The 21,572-nt window shown below is 40.4% G+C and overlaps 1 protein-coding gene across 5 annotated transcripts; it reads right to left on the reverse strand.

The window, feature by feature from the left end:
* Positions 1–6,319: 6,319 nt before the first annotated feature.
* CEP20 (centrosomal protein 20) lies at positions 6,320–20,798 on the reverse strand. 5 transcript variants are annotated; one of them, XM_060031808.1, is made up of 6 exons: positions 20,720–20,798; positions 17,305–17,502; positions 14,944–15,028; positions 11,254–11,390; positions 9,891–9,933; positions 6,320–6,573 (listed from the first exon to the last, which is right to left on the reverse strand). In XM_060031808.1, the coding sequence occupies exons 1-5, from the start codon at positions 20,745–20,747 to the stop codon at positions 9,911–9,913; spliced, it is 471 nt and encodes a 156-aa protein (XP_059887791.1). In that variant the 5' UTR covers positions 20,748–20,798; the 3' UTR covers positions 6,320–6,573; positions 9,891–9,910. The 5 variants fall into 5 exon arrangements, with proteins under 5 accessions (XP_059887791.1, XP_059887788.1, XP_059887792.1 ...); XM_060031805.1 differs by lacking the exon at positions 9,891–9,933; XM_060031807.1 differs by lacking the exons at positions 6,320–6,573; positions 9,891–9,933 and adding an exon at positions 10,016–10,402.
* Between the last annotated feature and the right edge of the window lie 774 nt (positions 20,799–21,572).

The following is a 21,572-nucleotide window of genomic DNA, read 5'->3' on the forward strand; positions in this document are numbered from 1 at the left end:
CCGGTCGCCCCGCTCCCCGCCTGGCCCGGCTCCGAGGTTCCCGGCCGGTCCTCCCTACCCGGGCGGGCGGGAGACAACCCAAAAAGGGCAGGCTCAGGCTCCTTCCTGCAGGAATTCCCAGCGCCGCAAACCAGCCCGGGGCTGCCGCTCCCCCTGACTAAATATGGTGCCGAGCGGCCTCCCGGCGCCCCGCGGAGGTTGAGGGGGTGGCATCCGAGACCAGCGGGGTGGGAAGGGGACCCTTCTGCTCCCGGCAGAGCCAGAAGGGGGCAGCCCCCAGTCCCCCGTGGGTCCCAGCTGCTTCCAGCCAGAGGGTTTACAGACAGGGTTAAAGATGTTGGAAGACCCTTACCAGGCTCTGTGCTTGGCACTCGCCCCAGTCTTATCCAACAAACCCTCCCCCAGCCACGAGGCCGGGTGATGGTGGGGGCCTTTATTAATACCCCCATTTTGCAGGTGAGAAAACTGAGGCCCTGGAGGAGTGAAGGGATTTGCCTGAGCCCTTACTGGGTCCAGAGCCCACTGTTGCCATGATTCACTTCCAAGAGAGACTTTAAGGGGAAATGCCCAGGACAATTAGCCTTGAGGCTAAAGACTCCTCTCTGAGGTTAGATAACTAAGTTTGAATCTGCCAGTGCCATTTTCTAGCTATTTGGCCCTGTGCCTCAGTTTCCCTACCTGTAAAATGGGAGGAACATCAGTCACTTCTTCACTTCCCAGCTGTTTGTAAACAGTCCTTGAGATGATCCATGTAAAATGAACATAGTACACTGCTTCATGTTAGCTGCTATTATTCAAAACAAACATGAAACCAAGCAGAGTTGCACCAGGCCTGGGGGACGTCATAATGGTGAGGGCCTGTCCTGCCCTCTGTTTCCTGCAGGCTACCAGTCTCCTCTGTAGAGTTCTGCATCTCAGACCCTCTCGGTCCCTTCATCCCTCCAACATCTTGTCTGCTTTTCACCCCTGAAAACACGCAGGCCCAGCTCTCTACCCAACAATGGGCCTAAGTCAGAGAGTCAAAAACAGCCAACATTCAGTTGGCTGGGACGTTAGGGGTTAAGTTCTTCAGAAAGTGATGAATGCACTGCTTCCCCACGTGCCTTTTAATGTCTGCACTGTAAAAGGAGTGGAAATCCTCTCTGCGTTAGTACAGAGCTGATGTGGAGCAGAGAATAGGAAGGGGGAAAAACTGAAGTTGATCATCCCCTTCCCATCCTGGAAAGATAACCCAGAGCAGGCCATCAGTCTTAACTTGCTGGCCTCAGAGTAAAAACAGGCACTTTTCTGGAGGCGTTAACGATATTCCAAAGGGGTGCATTTGATTCTTTAAAGAATTTGGTAACTTTTAAAAGAAAATAATTATAATAAATTATCAATAAATGAAGGCTTTATAACAGACACTGAATTGTACTACATTATCGAACCTAATCCTTATAACAACCCTATAAAGTACTTAAACTTTTTTTTCCCATTTTGCTGTGGAGAAACCAGGTTCAGTGAGTGAAATAATCAGCCAATTTAGCACAGCTAGTTAATGGTAGAGCAGGGATCCCAACCTTGCCTTTGTGATGGAGTCTAGGGTAAGTAGGTGAGAACTCTTGAGGTTTTTAACTCATGATCTGCTAAGCACCAGCCAGGCAGCCACAGGATTGTCAGTGAACCTCTCTGAGCCTGTGTTTTCTCAAAGCACAGATGGTCAGAATCTTTGCCTCAACATGGAAAGTGTTTCATACCCTTCTGGTATACTCTAGAAGTACTTAGGGACAGTGTGTGCACATAATAGTCATTCAATAAATATCTGTCCAATGCAGAAGCTCAGATGTTTGAATCTTCAAAATCAGATGCCTCCATTTTATTTCTCATGGCTCAAAAAGCCGGTTAAAGATAGAGGGGGAAAGTTACCTTCAAAAAACATTACTGTGGGGCTTCCCTGGTGGCGCAGTGGTTGAGAGTCCGCTTGCTGATGCAGGGGACACGGGTTCGTGCCCTGGTCTGTGAAGATCCCACATGCCGCGGAGCGGCTAGGCCCGTGAGCCATGGCCGCTGAGCCTGCGCGTCCGGAGCCTGTGCTCCGCAACGGGAGAGGCCACAACAGTGAGAGGCCCGCGTACCACAAAAAAAAAAAACAAAAAAAAACAAAAAAACATTACTGTGACTGTCAAGTAAGTTTCCCTGGCATGTCTTCTGTGAGGCGCTGGGTACTGGGAGTTTCCATGAACTCATGGAACAAGATAGCAGTGGGGAAATTCCACTCTCAGCGTCTTTTTTTTTTTTTTTTTAATCAAATAGCTTTGATTTTGCTACTAGGTTCAAAAACTTCCAAAGTATGATTCCCTCCAGTTTCTAATAACATCAAAAACTGGGGGGCTTCCCTGGTGGCGCAGTGGTTGAGAGTCTGCCTGCCGATGCAGGGGACACGGGTTCGTGTCCCAGTCCGGGAAGATCCCACATGCCGCGGAGTGGCTAGGCCCATGAGCCATGCCCGCTGAGCCTGCATGTCCGAAGCCTGTGCTCCGCAACGGGAGAGGCCACAGCAGTGAGAGGCCCGCATACTGCAAAAAAAAAAAAAACTGGGTCCAAGCATGGCTTGTCCTTCACAATTATTTAAAAGTGCATCAGCACTCGAGTCATCCAGCTCAAGATCTGCACAGGACTCTGCCTCCTTGCGAATAAAGGGCCATCTTTCCCGACTACAAGCACGGTTCCGCTCCAACTCTCCTGTGCAGAAGCACTTGGTTTCACTCATCATGGCCCCCACGTTTCTCCAGGCTCAAGACCGAATCACACAGTAACTTGCAGTGCTCTTTCCTTTATCACCAGTTTCCAGCTCCGGTGTCTTGGTAACTCCGGATTCTCTATCAGGAAAGTCCTAAAATTCTCAATAAAAATAGTTTTATAGTTTCTTACAGAAGTAAACATATTCTTACCATATGACCCAGCAAGTCACACTCCTTGGGATTTACTCAAATGAGCTGAAAACCTATGTCTGTACTAAAACCTGTACACAGTTATTTAGAGCAGCTTTCTTCATTAATTGCCAAGACTTGGAAGCAACCAAGACGTTCTTCTAAGTAAGTGAATGGATAAACTGTGGTACATTCAGATGACAGAATATTACTCAGCACTAAAAAGAAATGGGCTATCAAGCCATGAGCAGACATGGAGGAAACAAAAGCATATTACTAAGTGAAGGAAAACAATATGAAAGGCCACACACTGTATGAGTCCAACTATATGACATTCTGGAAAAGGCAAAACTATGGAGACAGTAAACAGATCAGTGGTTGCCAGGAGCTAGAGGAGAAAGGAGCGATGAATAGAGCACAGAAAATTTTTAGGGCCGTGAAACTACTGATACTGTAATGGTGGGTGGATACATGTCACTATACATTTGTTCAAACCCATAGGCTGTACAGCACCAAGAGTGAACCCTGAGGTCAACTACAGACTTTGAGTAATAATGATGGGTCAATGTAGGTTCACTGATTGTAACAAATGTACCACTTTCGGGGGTCATGTTGATAACAGGGGAGCCTGTGAGTGTGTGGGGACAGAGGGTATGTGAGAACTCTGTACTTCACACTCAATTTTGCTGTGAACCTAAAACTGCTTTACAAAATTGTCTATTTTTTTAAGATAATTTTACCCCACTTTCATTTAAACAAAAATTAATGAAGACCACACAATCCTTGCAGAATGGTTGTTACAAAAATGAAATGCCAAGTGGCTGGGAAGCATTGCCCTAAATGCCTTTAAAGGCATATTTTCACAAAATGTTAATCATTCACGTACACTTGGCTTCAGGTTAAAAGAACACATCAAATTTTACATAATCATACAGGCATGTGAGTCATATATAAATGTGTTCTTGCACATAATTATAAAGCTATTAGTTTATTCTAAGCAAGCATATATGCTATGCTTAAATTTATCATCTTCAAACGCCACCTCTGCTCTTGCCGAGTTTTTACATTGCCAAAGTTTTAAATGTCTACTTTTCCTAAATCCCTCTTCAAGTCCAATTCCCATCCTATTTTTGTATAAGTTTTCTCCTGAAGCTTCTCCTGGAGTTTGGAGCATGTCTGGAGGATAACTTCTCCCAACAACCTCATGAAAACCACCAGAAATGATGTACTAATTTAATTTATGAGTTCGTGAGAAGAGTTTGATGGGTCCTCTGTTTATTTTTGTCTTTTCCTTCCTTGAATTTAAGTGTCTCAGCTCAGGAACCTATTTAAACTACTAGAACATATGGGAATTCCCTGGCGGTCCAGTGGTTAGGACTCGGAGCTTTCACTGCCAGGGCCCGGGTTCAATCCCTGGTCAGGGAACTAAGATCCCACAAGGCACGTGGCATGGCCAAAAAAAAAAACTACTACTAAATGCACTTTTTCAAGCCATATGTGGCCCCACACATTATGATACTGTCCCCTCAGAGAATACCACCACCAGCCCCTACCACTTCCACCTATGAAGAATAACTGTCCCGGGGTGATATGGCTGATGCCAAGTACCCTCAACCTTACTATGCACCCTCCAACAACTAGGTTCCTGGAGATCCCGAATGAAGGCCTAGGGAGCCATCGCCAAGCCTTCTTCTGGTTCCAGTGGACACCTCTTGATGACAGAACAGTCAGAGGAAAGCCCTTTGCACAAAGGTGAGTTGCTTGAATTTTTTTTTTTTTTTATTAAATGATACACTGAAAGTATAAAAGTTGCCTAGGTACAAACCAGTTATAGAATAATGCATACAAATGTGCTATAGACTACATGTGACAATTCTGTTTAGCTTCTATTTTGATGATTTTATATCAGTATCCAAAATGACAAACTCCAGCATTTTTTCTTAACCCAGTCCTGCATGATTGCAATTCCTGAGGTAAACAGTGTCCACTACCAACAGCCCTGCATGTAAACTAAATCCTCTGAGAATAATTCAGATATTTATACTCCCCATACAATACAATGGAATTCATAAGTGTAATCAGGTACTATAGATTTCATTTAAAAAATGGAAATGAGCCCTTATAATACTTCTACATCTGTATATGTAATTTTAGCCCACCAATAGGGCCTCTCAAAATCCTTTGACTTGTAAAGTATGGTTTAAGGCAATTTTTTAAATAATTTTCTGCATTCAGATAAAAGTTCTTGGTTAATCTGTAAGGACTGAACCCTGACTAGCACCAAAAATAAAATCAAGTTTCAATAATTTCCAAAAGCAGCACAGAATCTATACCCTGAAAAGAACGCCAATTCTGTCAACTACAGCGCTTATCACCTTCCCTGTGGAAAATGTTTAAGCTAAATGTTGTCAGTGTACAGGCGCCCATGCAGTTTTGTTCTGAATACACCTTATGATTTGTGCCAATCAGGTGTCTACTATAATAGTTTGTTGTTTTCAGTGAAATCAGTCTGAAGACTCCATATTATAAAAATGTCAATGAATATCAAAGTAGCATTTTAGAGATGGCACTATAAGAGCTCTTACTATTTTTCTACCCCAAGAATAAAAATCGACATTTAATAAGACACTCAGAGCCCATACAAGTAAGAGTTGGCCCTTTCATAGCTCATCTTGTAATTGCACAACTGAAGGCCACATGGAGGTTAAACAATGCCATCTTTTAAAAGGTACTTTCTGGTATTTCTCATAAAGCCTGTCTCTTCATGTTTATTCCACATTCTTCACGTAATAAACTCTTGGTTTACTTACAGCAGAATTAAAAGAATTATTCCCCCCCACACACCTTTTAATTAAATCTTCTAGGAGAAACCAAACTGTCTAAGGAAAGAAAAAGTACGTCGTTACCAAGTTTCAATGTTCAAATTTAGGTAGTAATTCAGATACTTAAACCTAATTATAAATGGTTATCTGAAAAATAGCTAGCTCCACCCCCAAAAACAATCAAACTTTATAGGAATTATAGTTTTTTCTGGTTTTGGTGTTCTTTTAAATTTTTTTTTTTTTAAACATGAATGAATTTTCCTATAAATCCACATAATTCCAGCCTGAAGGAAATTTCATTAATGTGCCATGGTAAAGAACAGAGCAGGGAATTCCCTGGCAGTCCAGTGGTCAGGACTCAGTGCTTTCACTGCGGGGGCCTGGGCTCAGTCTCTGGTTGGGGTACTAAGATCCTGGAAGCCATGTGGTGCAGCCAAACAAAGAACAGAGCGTATGGCTATAAAGACCTGATTTTTTTTTAGAAGAATTTATAGGGAACTAAAAAACCCTTTCATTTCTCAAAACTTTAGGGGCCTTTAAAATCTTCCTAAAAACAACACATTTTCTTTCAAGTCAAATCTGGTAAGCTAGATGACAGAGTTAGCTTTTATTCACAAATGCAGTAAAACACAAGGGGCTAAAGGTTTTGCAGAAACTCACATTTCCACAAAGTACAAATATTAGTGATGAATTCTGGTAACATTAGGAGGATAAATAAGTTATTTAATGCATACAAGTTTATAAAAAATGCCCCACATGGAAATGTCATCTCTTCATTGCGGGAGAAGTGTGCAGGTTTTCAGTGTTAGCGCTCCTCCCCTGCTCCTTCTGTAGGTGGTCCTCTGCAATGAACAGAAGCAAAGGTCAGTACTCATCCCAAGTAAAAATGGGCAGCAGGCAGACTTATCTACATACATTATAGGATGTTATATATTTAATATTGTTTGAGTTCTTTAGATGGCTTAGGACAATAAAAGGGTTTTTTTTAAAAAACCCTATTGAAGAAATCAGAAATGTTTAGTACTAGGGACTCACTCTAATTTTTCACAAGTGTTTCCTGACTATTTTTTTGTAAGTGAATAGAGTACACCCTGGAGTAAACCCATGGATAAGTACTTACAAACTTACACTGTATGTAAGGAATGGAATTCACAAGAAAGGACTGTGTATTCAATTAGTATTTTGAGGGATGCCAAAGCTCAACTAAAAAGAAAAACAACAAAAAACAAAAAACTTTTCTTCAAATAGAAATCCTCCCAGCAGCACCCTCTTGCGGCAAGAAGAAAACTAGCATGGTTTACAACTTCCTACCAAAATCAGAAAACCCCCCGAGAAATTGTAGAAAATGTTCTTCAGCCCAAAACAAGAAAGTTCCATGCAGGTTCAGAGGAGCCCAGAGCCTCTGTGACCACACACTGTGCTCCAGAATAGTAAAGAAAGGGCCCTAGGTATGTATGCTCCATTTCTTTTGTCCTGGGCGAGAGGGGAGCAGGCAGAAGTATTCTTGATTAAAAGAACCTAAAGAGACTTAACATCCAATGCGACAAAAATGCAATGCACAGGGACTTCCCTGGTAGTCCAGTGGTTAAGAATCCACCTTCCAATGCTGGGGACATGGGTTTGATCCCTGGTCAGGGAACTAAGATCCCAACCAGGGAACTAAGATCCCACATGCCATGGGGCAACTAAGCCTGCGTGCCACAACTAGAGAGCCCACGCACCACAATGAAGACCCAGCGCAGCCAAAAAAAAAAAAAAAAAAAGAAAGAAAAAAATGTGATGCACAAACTAAATTCCTAAGAAAACATGAACCCCCCCAATCCTAACCCCCAATTCCCCAAACACTCTTTACAAGTAAAAATACAAAACCTTTTTAATGACCATTTTGATAACAGGAGACAAAAAAATACAAATTTAGACAAGTTGTTAGAAATATACAATTGTAGCACCAAAAATGCACACTAGATTTGCTAATTCTGAGGACAAGTTGCTGTACACACAGTCTTGCTGGTCCAGAGCAGCCCCTCATCCTCAGAGGCAGTGCAGAGTGCTAACACTACCACAGGTCTGGAAAATTCATCCCCCTCAGTGTTAGGCAACTTTGCTGGAAGAACAAGATCAACAATATCCTTAAGGCAAAACCATTTTAGGTTTTCTAGAGAAGTGTTATAAAAGAGTTAAGTATGTCACTCATGTACTTCATAGATGTGCAATAATGTTGAGCTGATAATGATTTTCTCTATTATAAAATATCTGGGCTTTTATTTATAGCAAAAACTACCTTGCTTTCAATATTACAAGCACTAATATCAGCAGCATTAATGAACTGGCTACCATTTCAAAGGTGAGTGTGCCTGTTATATAAACCCTCTTCATTTTTTTTTTGTACTCTGAAAGCTTTAATAAAAGAAGTGCTTTCATGATGGCAGGCTTTGGACTTATCTTCAAATAAAAGAGAATTTAATTTTAGTGTTTTATATTTCAGCTGGATGACTTTGTGTAGATAGAAGGTATATAATCTGAAGAATAATTATTTTAATACCTTTATAACGTCTCGATGTTGTCAAATAAAACTTATGTATCTTTCACACAATAAGTTGGAGTTGAGAAAGTAAATGGAATGCCTAAATGCCTAAATGTGTTACTGAAACATAATGCAATTTGGGGCTAACAATTCTTCACAATTCATTGCACGAGGTTCCTGTTGTGTCAGTAACATTTTTGATGATCAAGAAAAATAATTTGCAATATCACTGTTCTCCTATTAGTGCACTCATTCTCCTTTCTGAGTCTTCCACAGAATAGGTACCCAAAGCTTTGCTGAACTCGAATCTTTGATGTCTCTGGCACTTTATACAGACAGGAGCCAAGGTAACCCAAGGACTCTTGCATCCTCTCTAGCACACCCTGCCCCCACCCACCCAACTGGAACTAAAAATACCAACGTCATGGGTTTGCTGTGTTAACATGTGTTAATGTGTACAATATCCACCGGTGACAATTAAAGAGAAACTGGCATTATCATATATTCTTGGCAAGCATGTAAAGTGGTAAAGCCTTTTTGGAGGGGAATTAAACAATATCTACTACATTTTTTAATATGCATATATTTTGAACCAGCAATTCTACTTCTAGGCATCCACATAAGAAAAATACTAATGCTACCCTGCAATACTGTAAAAGCAAAAAATTTAAAACATACAAAAGTAGGACTTCCCTGGTGGTGCTGTGGTTAACAATCCACCTGCCAACGCAGGGGACACGGGTTCAATCCCTGGTCCGGGAAGATCCCACATGCCACGGAGCAACTAAGCCTGTGCTCCACAATCACTGAAGCCTGAGAGCTCTAGGGCCCGCGTGCTGCAACTACTGAAGCCCACACGCCTATAGCCTGTGCTCTGCAACGAGAAACCACCACAGTGAGAAGCCCGCACAACACAACTAAGAGTAGCCCCCGCTCACCACAACTAGAGAAAGCTCATGCGCATCAATGAAGACCCAATGCAGCCAAAAAAAAAAAAAAAAAAAAAAAAGATACAAAAGTAGATCAGTAAAGAGTGATTAACAATAGTACTATGGAATACTACAGAAAGAACGAGGTAGAAGCAGATCTACATAAATTGATAAAACAAGTGAAAAAAGCAAACTGTAGGAATAATATGCACAGGAACAGTGCATATAAATTTAAATATGTAGAAATGACTCCTGAAGGACACCCACCAAGCTGCTAACAGCACTACCTTCTGTGGAGGGGAGGGAAATCAAGGCGTTAGGGAGAGGCAAGGAGGGAGGAGGTTAGAGGGAATTTCACATTATACTACTGATGTTTAGACATTTACTCTTGTACTGTGTGTTTTGTTTTGTTTTTTAAGTTCTTGCCAAATAGTAGGCAATAATGACAGTTCCTTACCAATACCTGAAAAAGGAACTAAGAAAACTTCTCCATATTCTTTAAGTGGAAAGTGTACAGGAATGGCAATCAAGGGTGTTGATTCTGCTAAAAATGATCAGCTACAGGCTTTAGATGAGTCAATGAACCTCTTAGTCTTGGTTTTCTCAACTAAAATAAGAAGACGGGAATGATTTCTTTTCCAATGTTCCATGGACTTAGAATTCTAAGATATATAGAAGGATAACTCCTAGTAAAGTCAGAACTAACCTTCAAGAGATCACCGTGATTCACAAATATTTTGCTTTCAGATCTAAGAGACAGAGTAAGTATTTAACATGATCAATATATTTTTTTAAATATTCGCAATTATCTCAAAAGGCAATTAAATACTTTCTTTTTTTAAAATTTATTTATTTGTTTTTGGCTGTGTTGGGTCCTCGTTGCTGTTCACAGGCTTTCTCTAGTTGCAGCGAGCAGGGGCTGCTCTTCATTGAGGTACACAGGCTTCTCACTGTGGTGGCTTCTCTTGTTGCAGAGCACGGGCTCTAGGCACGCAGGCTTCAGTAGTTGTGATACGTGGGCTCAGTATTTGTGGCTCGCAAGCTCTAGAGTGCAGGCTCAGTAGTTGTGGTGCACGGGCTTAATTGCTCTGCAGCATGTGGGATCTTCCCGGACCAGGGCTCGAACCTGTGTCCCCTGCATTGGCAGGTGGATTCTTAACCACTGCGCCACCAGGGAAGCCCAACATGATCAATATTGCTCATGGCAGTTCAGGAAAACTGCAAAAGACAATTTGCACTTTAGATGTTTCTTAAAAGTTTACTTCAACAGTCAAGATTTATATTTGTTCTGGGAATTCCCTGGCAGTCCAGTGGTTAGGACTCCACGCTTTCACTGCCAAGGGTGCAGGTTCAAAAAAAAAAGATTTATATTTGTTCTGATAATCAGCTGCCTGAGCCCCACCTATGACTATCCTTAAAAAGAGAGATCAACTCTCAACCACAGTTGGAAACACTGAGCTATAAACCATTCAATTTAGATTATCAAACTGAGGTTCTACTGCTGATATAATCAAAACAACTGAAACCTCATTGGAAGAGTGAGCATTCTTAAAAGAAATATGAGCTGTTCTCCTAAGAATTTATTTATAGATAACTACAACACTACCACAAAGAGTATTCCCCCCACCCCCTCAAAAGAAAGGAATCCTGAAAATGCAAAGGACAACACATAAACCTCTGACTGCTCTATCTATATTCAGCAATCTTGCCTTTTTTCAGTCTTAGAGGGGAAAAAATTGATAATGTGATAAAAAGCTCCTTCTTCAGTACGCTAAGGATCTAAGCTACTCCAAAGAGTACAAAATCTATGTGAAAATCAAGTTTTTCAACACTTCTTTATAGAAATTATATCTAAGAATTTTGTCTAGTCATCTCCCCACCCCTCACAAGATTCTCATTCTGAAAAGCATTGTTTTTTTGAGGATAAATAACACGGGCTAACTATATTGGATATAAATGGAATTAAACTTTGACTCAAAATCTTAGGAAAAACTGTTCCAAAGATAAAAACAGATAGGAAGAAAACATACTTGCTGATAGCTAAATGATAAGTCTCAGAAAACTCATACCCATTTGCTTTCTTCCATTAGGTTGTCTGCCAAGATTTGGGTTTGGAGGCTGAAGTGAAGACCCTTTCAGAAATGTATTTTGGATGTCATCCTTAGTTCCATGCAAGAAATGAGCTAAAATTCCATATAAAAGAGGTCTATAGCAGGAAGAAAATCAAAATCAATTCAATTTGAATAAATAGGAAAAGCTTAAAAATATCTACTCTTTAAAAGGTAGCCTCTGACACGAAAATAGCCAAGTAATTCACCAGACTTAAAAGAAAAAAGATGCATGGTTATTATCCAAATTGCAAACTTGTTCATGCCTTTTCAAATTTAAGTGTACCATTTAACTCTAAAGACAATTTTAAAATCCAGAGAAAACACTAACAAGTTAAACCTCACCTAAGCTGAAATACAATTTCAATCAATGCACAGGAATCAGCATTTTTTTTTTAAACTCCGAAGTCCAGTATAAGATTTCCCACTACCTAACATGGTCTGATACAAAACAACTATTCAATATATATTTATTGGATTAATAAATCCTTGCCTGGGTTCAAATCCTGGCCCTGCCACTTGACCTCAGCAAGATTCTTAACGTCCCCAGCCTCATAAATGTTTCTTCCTCTATAAATGAGGATAAGCATAGTCTCTACCTCATAGGGCAGTTATGGACAAAATTAGTTAATAAATATCAAGTGCTTAGAACCATACCTGGCACATATTAAATGGTATATAAATGCAAGCTATACAGGAGTCGGGCAAGAACTAGTATTTTAAAAGCTACTTTACAGTTTACAAAACACTCTTCTCTCTCTTCATTTTATCTTTACCTTGTGATATCATAATCATCATCTCCAATTTATAAATAAGAAAACCACAGCTCACTGAGGATTTGCTAGAGATTGCTTAGATAGTCAACAAACTTTACACTTGAACCCCAAGTCCCATATTCTTTTCCTTACAGCATGCTGCCTAGAGATTTACATTAGTGCCCTTGCACCAATGGAGGCTGCTCTGATGACAATAAAGAGTGGTTTTCCCTTGTTTCCAATATCACTGTTGAAAATATCAATTTAATGGACTGTCTTTTTGAGATAATCTATCTACTTATTAGCAGGTGTGATGGTTCAAAGTATGACATCCTTTCCCTTCAAAAGGTGGAGTCTAACTGCTGTCCTCTTGAGTGTGAGCTGAACTCACTTCTCAGGAACTGAGTAAGGCATTAAGTGACAGCACTTGCAACTTTAGAGTCTAGGTCATAAATGGCATTGCGGCCTCCTCCTTGCCTTCTCTCTTGGTCATTCTCCCTAGGGTAAGTCAGTTGCCATGTCATGAGGACACTCAAGCTGTCCCGTGGAAAGGTTCATGTAGTGAAGAACTGAGGCCTCCGACAAGCAGCCATGTGAATGTGCCACATGGAAATGGATCCTCCAGCTCCAGCCAAGCCTTCAGATGACTGTATCTCTGGTCAACATCTTAACTGCAATCTCCTGAGTGAGACCAGCCACAGAAGCCACGCCCAGATTCCTCTCCACTGATAATAAATGTCTGTTGTTTTAAACCACCAACTTCTGGGGTAATCTGTTATACAGCAATAAATAACCAACTACACACAAAAGCAATTTTTCCATACCACAAAGAAACCAAGAGAGTGAGTTTCTCTATTTAATAAGATGCCTCAGCTCTTATAAAAGCTTCATACAGGAATATAAAATAGGTCTCTTCGTCTACTTTAAACCATTGTTTCCCAAAGTGTTAACTGGTCAAAGAAGATTTTTAAATTAAAAAAATTCTGTTTTCCAAATTTACAATAAAATTTACTTAAGATTTAAAATTTTTAAGACATATTAGAAAATATAAAACTACCACATTTAACCTGCAGCTTCATGAATATTAAGGTTTCTTTTTTCAAAAATCCTACTTAATGTTTTTAAAGTACAGCTTCACAATGCCTTATTTGCAATTCTGAAAAACAAAAACTCTGAAAACTAATTTTCTTCATAAATTTGGCACAAACTCATTTGGTGGCATGGCTTGACCTAATATAAGGTTATTATACACTTTATCTACTTTTTGTGAAAATTCTTAAGTTTCACTGAAAAATATTAATGTGACTATTAATGCTACTTCAGACTTCCACTGGAGCCTACACCATATATGGACCACATTACTTTTTGAAATCTGAAAACTTTTCAATGGAAATGCTTTAAAGCAACATTTGCTTTCAGAAAGCAAACTATTGGCAGCGTGACATGAGTTAGAAAAGAAAGTGACTGGAGAGAAACAGGACAGACGCCTCCTGAACTGCCTGGCACAGGTCGTGAGGACAGACAGGTGCTACTGCACAGGCCAAATTGATGAGACTCGCAAAATGACTGGTGGAGAAGTAAGGAGCCGGAAGTGCAAGTGAGCTCTCAGGTGAAGACCTGAATGGCTGTATGAGGAAGCTATGAGGGGGGCTTGAAGAGATGAAAATAATGGACTTGATTTTTGGACACACAGAGTTTGAGATGCCAGCAGAAATGTGGGCCCGTAATTCACGAGCTCTGTAAGATTTAAAGCACAGTCACCAGCGTGGAGACATCATTAAAGACTCAAGACTACACAGAAAAGTGGGCAGGGGGACAAGAGGAAAAGAAAGTTAAGGACAAAACTTGGGGGAGAATGCCCACAATTTAAAGGAACCTTAAAGGAGCCAATGAAGAAACTGTGACGACCATTAGGGAGACAGAAAAACCAAGACAGTAAAGGGTCATAAAAGACAAATGACAGAAGTGTTTTAAGGAAGAGTTGTCAATATTACAAAACACTGCAGAAACTCAAGTAAAGCTGAGCTTCTCAAATTGGAAATAGATATATATCCACTCTTAGTGCTAGGGGCCTGGTACAAAGTACAGGTGCCATATGATCCCAGAACACTAATTTTACACAAAGATTTGAGGGAGAGTTCAATTTAATTGGCATGTCATTTAAAACATTTTAATGGTAAAAATAATTATATCATGAAGTAGAATGAAAAAATTCAATAAACCTTTTAGAAAGAGAAAACATGAGACTTCAAAGAAATTTCTTACCAGGGGAAAGGTGCTTTGATCTATGTTCCCAGGCATCCTAGGTACAATTTTTTCTGCCATTCAGGGATCCTCTAGAAAAAGTTTAAGAAACACTAAAGTAGGAAAAAAACTAAGAAACTACTAGAAAGTGGTCACTCTTTTTCAAGAGCATAGTTTCAGTACAAATGGTGAGGGGAGAACTTAAAATGCAGAGAAGGCAAAAGAGGGGGTAATAACAAAATGAAAACAGGGGGTTGATCTTCACTAAGTTCAGGGATAAAAAGGAGTTAAGAGGTTTTTTTGGAGAGGAGAGATTTGAGTACATTCCCAAGTTGAAGTGAAGGAAGCAGTGAGGAGGAAGAGTTAAATGTGAGGAAGAAAACAACTGATAGAGCAAAGCCTCAGGTAAAAAACAAAAGGATGGATGAAGAAGCCAAGAGACGTGACCCTTAGGATAAAGCAGGGGTGCTCAGTCCTCTGAAACCACAGGCATTTAGCACCTACACACAGCTGCACACCGTAGACGTGTGCTAGATACACACTGGGCCCAAATAAATACCTCCTGAATTAAAATGAAATAAAACCACTGCTATGCAATTATGACTCCAATACAACAGTATCTGAAAACTTATTTTTTTAAAAAACTTCTTACATTGTATTATCCTTTGATTCTTCAAATGCATTTAGTTCACGGATGAGAAACTGTCTGTCCAATGGAACTATGGGTTGACCAGATTCTGGGGGGAAAATCATAAAACACTGAGTCTTTATTAATGTAAAAAGTAAATAGGATTTTGATGAAAACCACACTTACGAGGTATACACATTTTTCAGATTTTAGAAGAATGATGGCACACGCCAAGGCAGATGCAACTGTGTGTGATTTTATGACTTTCAGAATAGCCACTTTGTTAAATGCATATTTTAATACAGTTTAACATAAATTTATTTTTTAAATCCCCCAATTTTGAGTTGGGAAAATACTGTTTCTATATACTAGACTTCAGAAGTCCTATTTTCTAAGAAGCCTGTAAATTAAATACATGACAGTGCTGATATCCATTTGGTGGCAATAAATCTAAAAGTACAATAAACACTAATATGAAGTGCTGGCAAGGACACAGGGCAACTGGAACCCTCATACTCTGCCGGTAGGAGAACAAAATGTTGCATCCACTTATAAAGGTAAGCATACACTTACCACACACAACCCAGCAATCCCACTCTTAGCTCTTTACCCAAGAGACATGAAAACAACGTTCGGCCAAACTTGTAAATGAATGTTTTATAGCAGCTTGACTCATAATTGCCAAAAACTAGAAGCAACCCAAATGTCTATCAACTGATAATAGATACATCAATACAACCATACAATGGAATGCTATTCGGAGTGGAAAAATAACAGCATGGTCTCAAATGTGTTATGCTGAGTGAAAGGAAAAAGATTCAAAATGCTACATCCTGCATGGTTTCACTTATATGATGTTCTGGAAAAGGCAAATGATAGGTACAGAAAACAACAGATCAGAGGTTGCTAGGGGTTTGAGGGTAGAAGAGGTTGTCTACAAAGGGACACAATTTTTTGAGGTGATGGAAACGTTCTATATCGTGATTGTGATTGTGGTGGTAGTTACACAACTGTATGAATTTGGTAAAATCCATAGAACTATATACTAAAAATGGTAAAGAATCTTATATGTTAATTTTACCTCATTTTTTGTTTTAAAAAGCCAAGACACTGTAGAAACTTGACTATGTCATTATATTCCATTCTAGGTAAGCACAAGTCCAAGACATCTAATTGATGATATTTTCATATTCTTCTTTTCTGATTATTAATGTATTATATAGCCATCTATAACAAACTGAAGAAAGTGAAGATACTGATATTGAAGATCCTTAAACCAATAAAGATCATCAGTCTTTATTCAGTTAAGGTATTAACATTCAGTTAACATTAAATAAAAGATCTAGAATATTAACAAAAGATCTATCGAATGGAAAGTTCCAGCATCACAAATAAGGAATCCATTCTCTCTTCCAAAATCCACTTCATGATCTCTTTTCTTTGATGAGGCATATCTCCAAGGCACCAAACAGTCTTAAAGCACAGATTACACCTTGAACAAGGGAATCAAGTTATGTACATGCAAGGTGTTTTTGATCATCCTCCCAACCTCATCTCCCCCAGTCCAGAGGCAATGCTGATCCTGACTATTGTGCATATTCTTCCAGTTCTTTTGCTTTCTTAAGAAATAAAATTTAACAGATAAAATAAATTTCTTTTTAACTGTTGACTCCCTCCCCCCAATACCATTTCTCTCCCTCCCATCACTAGAATGAGTTTGGAGTTTACCTTCCTAATCCTTTTCTTTTTTTTTTCTTCTTCTTTTTAATTGAAGTATAGTTGACCTCTTATTTCTTTTTTTATTTAAGTATAGTTGGTTCACAATATTATATTATATTAGTTTCAGGTGTACAACACAGTTATTTGAAATTTCTATAGATTATCTAATCCTTTTTAGATATCATGCTTTCACATACATTTGTATACAGTGCCTGATCAATACATGGTAGCAATATTTTGAGGCTTTATCTCCCAATGTTTTATATTTTTTAATAAAGAATATATATTAAATCTGTGTGTGTGTATTTTTAAAGCATATACATAGAAAAAAGACGGACAGCACATAGGGTAAAATGTAAAGAATTGTTTATTCTCAATACCAGTAAACAAGTATTTATTGTCAGTGCCAGGAATTATGGATGATTTTTCAAAGTATGCACCTAGTTTAAGTGTTTATTGAGTTATTTCCCCCTATAATACAATAAACCTCACAAGCACTTGTTCAAGCTATGGAAAGAGCCCATGGGAGGTTTTATGTTCCAGTCATGTCCCAGATGATACTGTTTGGTAATGGAATTAGATTTCTAGGCTAAACACTTTCTGAGAATTGGGAGAAGGGAAGAGGCAGATTTCATATCAGGTAACTAACAATAAATAACCTCTTACCTGCTATGAGGACAGATGCTGTATACTTATATTTGTTGAATTCCAAATACTCCCGAATTAATTCATTAATTAGAAGGTTTTCATGAGACAATAATGGTCGAGGTTCACTTTCATCATCAAGAGCATTGAAAACTTCAGCTCGAATCCTTGCTTTTAAATGCCCTAATACTCCTCTTTTTTCCAAGGTGTCCTTTAAAACTGTTAAATATAAAATATTAATGCTTCAGTTACAGAAGGAATTTTGTCATTCTTAGCCAAACTCTGAAGAAAAATGCTTAAAAGGTAAATGGCATAACATGCACTTTCAACCTATACTCTATGACAAACTGAACAATCATCACATTAGCTACCACAAGCCACATTTGTAATAAAAAATAAAGTTCCTGAGTTGCGATGATTTACTATTTTAATATATTTAAGCAAATGCAAATTTATCCTTCCAACATCATCACTGTCAGAGGCTACAGACTGATACACATTCTTTAGTGAAGAAGAAAAGGGGGAGAGAAATATACTCAGCTTACTGGGACCTGAACTTATCTCCCAGTGTCTCATATCTTTTCAAGAATGGTTGTCACTGCAGACAGGTTCTGTATGTCACTAAAACCCTCTGGTCCAGAAAGTAGATGATTAAAGATAACAAGTACACTCCAAAAAGGAAGGACTATGTCGTGCCCTTTGTATAAAAACTGATACCCCGAAACCTTGGGAAATGGCCCATTCTGAACAAAAAGGTGGGCTTTTGTTCTGGGGGGTTTGTTTTTTAAAGGCAATTATGAGTTAATTCCTTAAAACAGTAAGATTTTGAAATTGTAAGCCTACTTAGAAATCTAACATGTAACTTTATCAATGTCATCTCAAGGAATCAGGGATATATATGCTGAATGTAATCTAACTTCTTGATAAGCAAGGGTCATTATTACAAATATCAGTAGTTATGATAATGAGATTTAGCTATAAATACTAATATGGATAGGGCTGAATTGGCATCATCCCTTGCAGTGGTCTGGAACCTTTTTTTTTTTTTTCTCTCACATTGTCCTTAATAGCTAAATAACAACTCCAGAGAATTAACACATTTCACCCATAGTGCCTAGAATAGAGAGCTGCCTAGAGGCATTATAATACTGTGCTGTATACTATTGGTGTAATAAATATAGTTTAATACTGTATTATGCTATAAATAAGTACACCCCAATAATGACAATTCAGAAAGGGAGCCCAGGGACTTCCCTGGCGGCGCAGTGGTTAAGAATCCGCCTGCCAACACACGGGACACGGGTTCGAGTCCTGGTCCGGGAAGATCCCACAGGCCACGGCGCAACTAAGCCCATGTGCCACAACTACTGAGCCTGCACTCTAGAGTCCGCAAGCCACAAGTACTGAAGCCCATGCACCTAGAGCCCATGCTCCGCAACAAGAGAAGCCACCGCAATGAGAAGTCCCCGCACTGCAACGAAGAGTAGCCCCCGCTCGCAGCAACTAGAGAAAGCCCACGTGCAGCAACGAAGATCCAATGCAGCCAAAAATAAAATAAAATAAAAGGAGCCCAGGGAGTGTATCCAAGTAGGCATGGACATGAAATTTTTTTAAGCTTTGATAAACAACAAAAACCTGAGTCAGGTTTTGTTGATTAAAGAGATACAATCTGGACTAGACTTTAACCTTTCTTGGCCCTTATATGTAGATTCATCCCCTCAACCTTTTTTGCAGGTGTGTTAAGAGTAGTTATCACCCAGTCAGACTGTGCAACAGGCCCATAAAAGGCAGGTACAGCTTTATCATGTTGGGATCATAACTGAACCCCTGTTCTCCAATTCCATCTTTAGAAATTAGACGGAGAGATTTTTTCCCCCCAATTACTCTGTATTTGCACACAGCACAGCCTTGTACTCAGCAAAGAAATGAGAATTAATGAAGCTGGAGTTAGGAAACCCAGCATGTCCCATCACTACCTCAGCGGTAGATCACTAACTCCTGCCTCACTTGTCTTCTCCAACATGCGTTCTATGTCTCAGAGGTAGAACCAAGTAAGGTGGAAAAATGTGAGGGGAAAGTGCTTTAAAAAGGTGAAAGCCCATATAAGATAATTGATTGGCAAGCATTTTCAATGGGTTTCTCTTGAACACTAATTATATTCAGAGCTGACAAATGCAGGAAAAGCATAAAGGGCTCCCTACATCTGTGTAGGACATCCCTTGTCTAGAGAGTTCTAGGGTTCCGTATCATCCTGATCTGCCCTCTATTATCATGGTTATTAAAACACTGTACCATGACAATTTCTTTGGAAAGAGCTTCTTAACCTGGTTTATATTCCAACGTATCTTTAAATCCTCAGAAGTTGCATGCAATAGTACAGGTGATATGTGTTTCCTGGGGAGAGAGTTCACCAATTCATGTCAAGTCTGTCCTTGTGGATAGAGGTATGCCTTTGTAATGATTGTTCATCAGTCCTGGGCCGCAAATATACATTTAGATCAATAATTCCTGAATCATATTCTCAAATCATACTCTCCCCACCAAATCTCTAAGAATCACTGATTTAGAGCCTAAATTCCCTGAAAAATGTAACTGGTTTTACTAGGCAGGCAGCAGTATCACTCAGTAACTAAGACCTGCAGGCCTGGTGCAGCATCTCTAGGTTCTCACTCTGCCTCTTTATAGCTAAATTACTTTAGTCGATCTATTTCACCTCTCAGCGCCTCAATTTCCTAATCTATGAAATGGGCATAAGGTTCATACACAGAATAAATTAGATAACACAGGCGCTGGGCTGTGCCTGACACATAAGGCTCGATGGCTAATAACTATAATTACTATTACTTGTTTGGACATTTGCGTCAAAACTAACGGTGTACAAACGTTCTCAGCTTAAGGGCTCGAACCTTTGTGGAACTTTTCCTAAAAACACAGGAGAATGGCCAAGCCAGACACCTTTCTACCTCCACTTTTTCCCCTTGGAAAATCGCGACCCACCTCGCAGGTGGTTGTATGGACGCAATGACATAAGCAAGCAAATGGTTTAGGATTGTGCGGAACACCAACAATGGTGGTTTAGACATTGGAATCATCAGCCCGGAGGAAAAGGCCCGGCCCACGGCCTCGCCCCCGTCGAGGTCCAGAAGGATGCGCCAGAGCCCCAAGGTGCAGAACTATAGACCTCTCAGGTACCTGGGGATCCTGGGACTCCTCCTCCAGCTCAAAGCCGGTTTAAACATTGTCCCTATGCAACCACATCCCCTCAGGGCCCCCGCGCGGCGGCCGCCACACCCTCTGGACGCTCCGCAGGCCCTGACGCCACAGAACGACCCGCGAAAAGGCTGACTAGTGTTCCGCGCACCCTCATTTCGTCCCATCCTTTTCACAGGCTGAAGGCCGACAAAGTTCAGCCGGCAAGCTTCCCATTCGCACTCACCCGCCTTCAGCTCAGCAACAGTCGCCATTTTTCAACGGCCCACACGGGCGCGCCTAGGCCGTGCGCACGCGCAGCCCCGCCCCGCCCCGCGGCGTGGCCTGTAGCCAACAGGCTCGCCGCTCTCGCCGCGCCTAGTCCCGCCCCTCTTCGTTTACGTTCTCCGTGGTTGGATGGGGTGACGGTCCAGAGAGACCCCACCAATCAGCGAGTGCACTAGGCGGGCCCTGCTGAGGGAGGAGGGAGGGTAAGCCCGGGCTGAGGCAGGTTGGAACCTTACCAGGAGCCTTGCTGGCACCGTAGGGCTTAACTTTAGCCTTCATAATTTGCCCACTGCTCACCTCAGCAGCCTCAAGTACTAATTGTTAATAGTTACCAGGTATTAAACTTGAGAATGCATCAGAATCACCTGGAGAACTTGTTAAAACCGATTTCTGGGCCCCACCCCTGGAGTTTCTGATTCAGTAAATCTGGGGTGAGGTCCGAGAATTCCATTCTAACAAGTTACTAAATGATGCTGATGCTGCTGATCTTGGGGATAACTCCTTGAGAACCAGTGTATTAAGGGCTTACTATGAATGAGCCTGACACTCTTATAAGTGCTTTACATGCGTTGACATTAATTTCTCTATTACTACTACGTTTCACAAAGGAGGAAACTGAGTGTTTTAAGACTGCAGAGGCGTAACCAAGATCACCAGCAAATGGTGGAGGTGAGATTTGAATCCAGGCCTCTTGCTCTTCAAAGCCTGTTTTCTCCACTGGCGCTTAATACTGGGCAGTGCACATAAGGAATCCAAGAGCTATTTGTGAAGATTGATGAACGAATAAGCTCTAGCGTCCCAAGGAAATGAAG

Source organism: Delphinus delphis, chromosome 15 (assembly GCF_949987515.2).
Source record: "Delphinus delphis chromosome 15, mDelDel1.2, whole genome shotgun sequence".
NCBI lineage: Eukaryota > Metazoa > Chordata > Mammalia > Artiodactyla > Delphinidae > Delphinus > Delphinus delphis.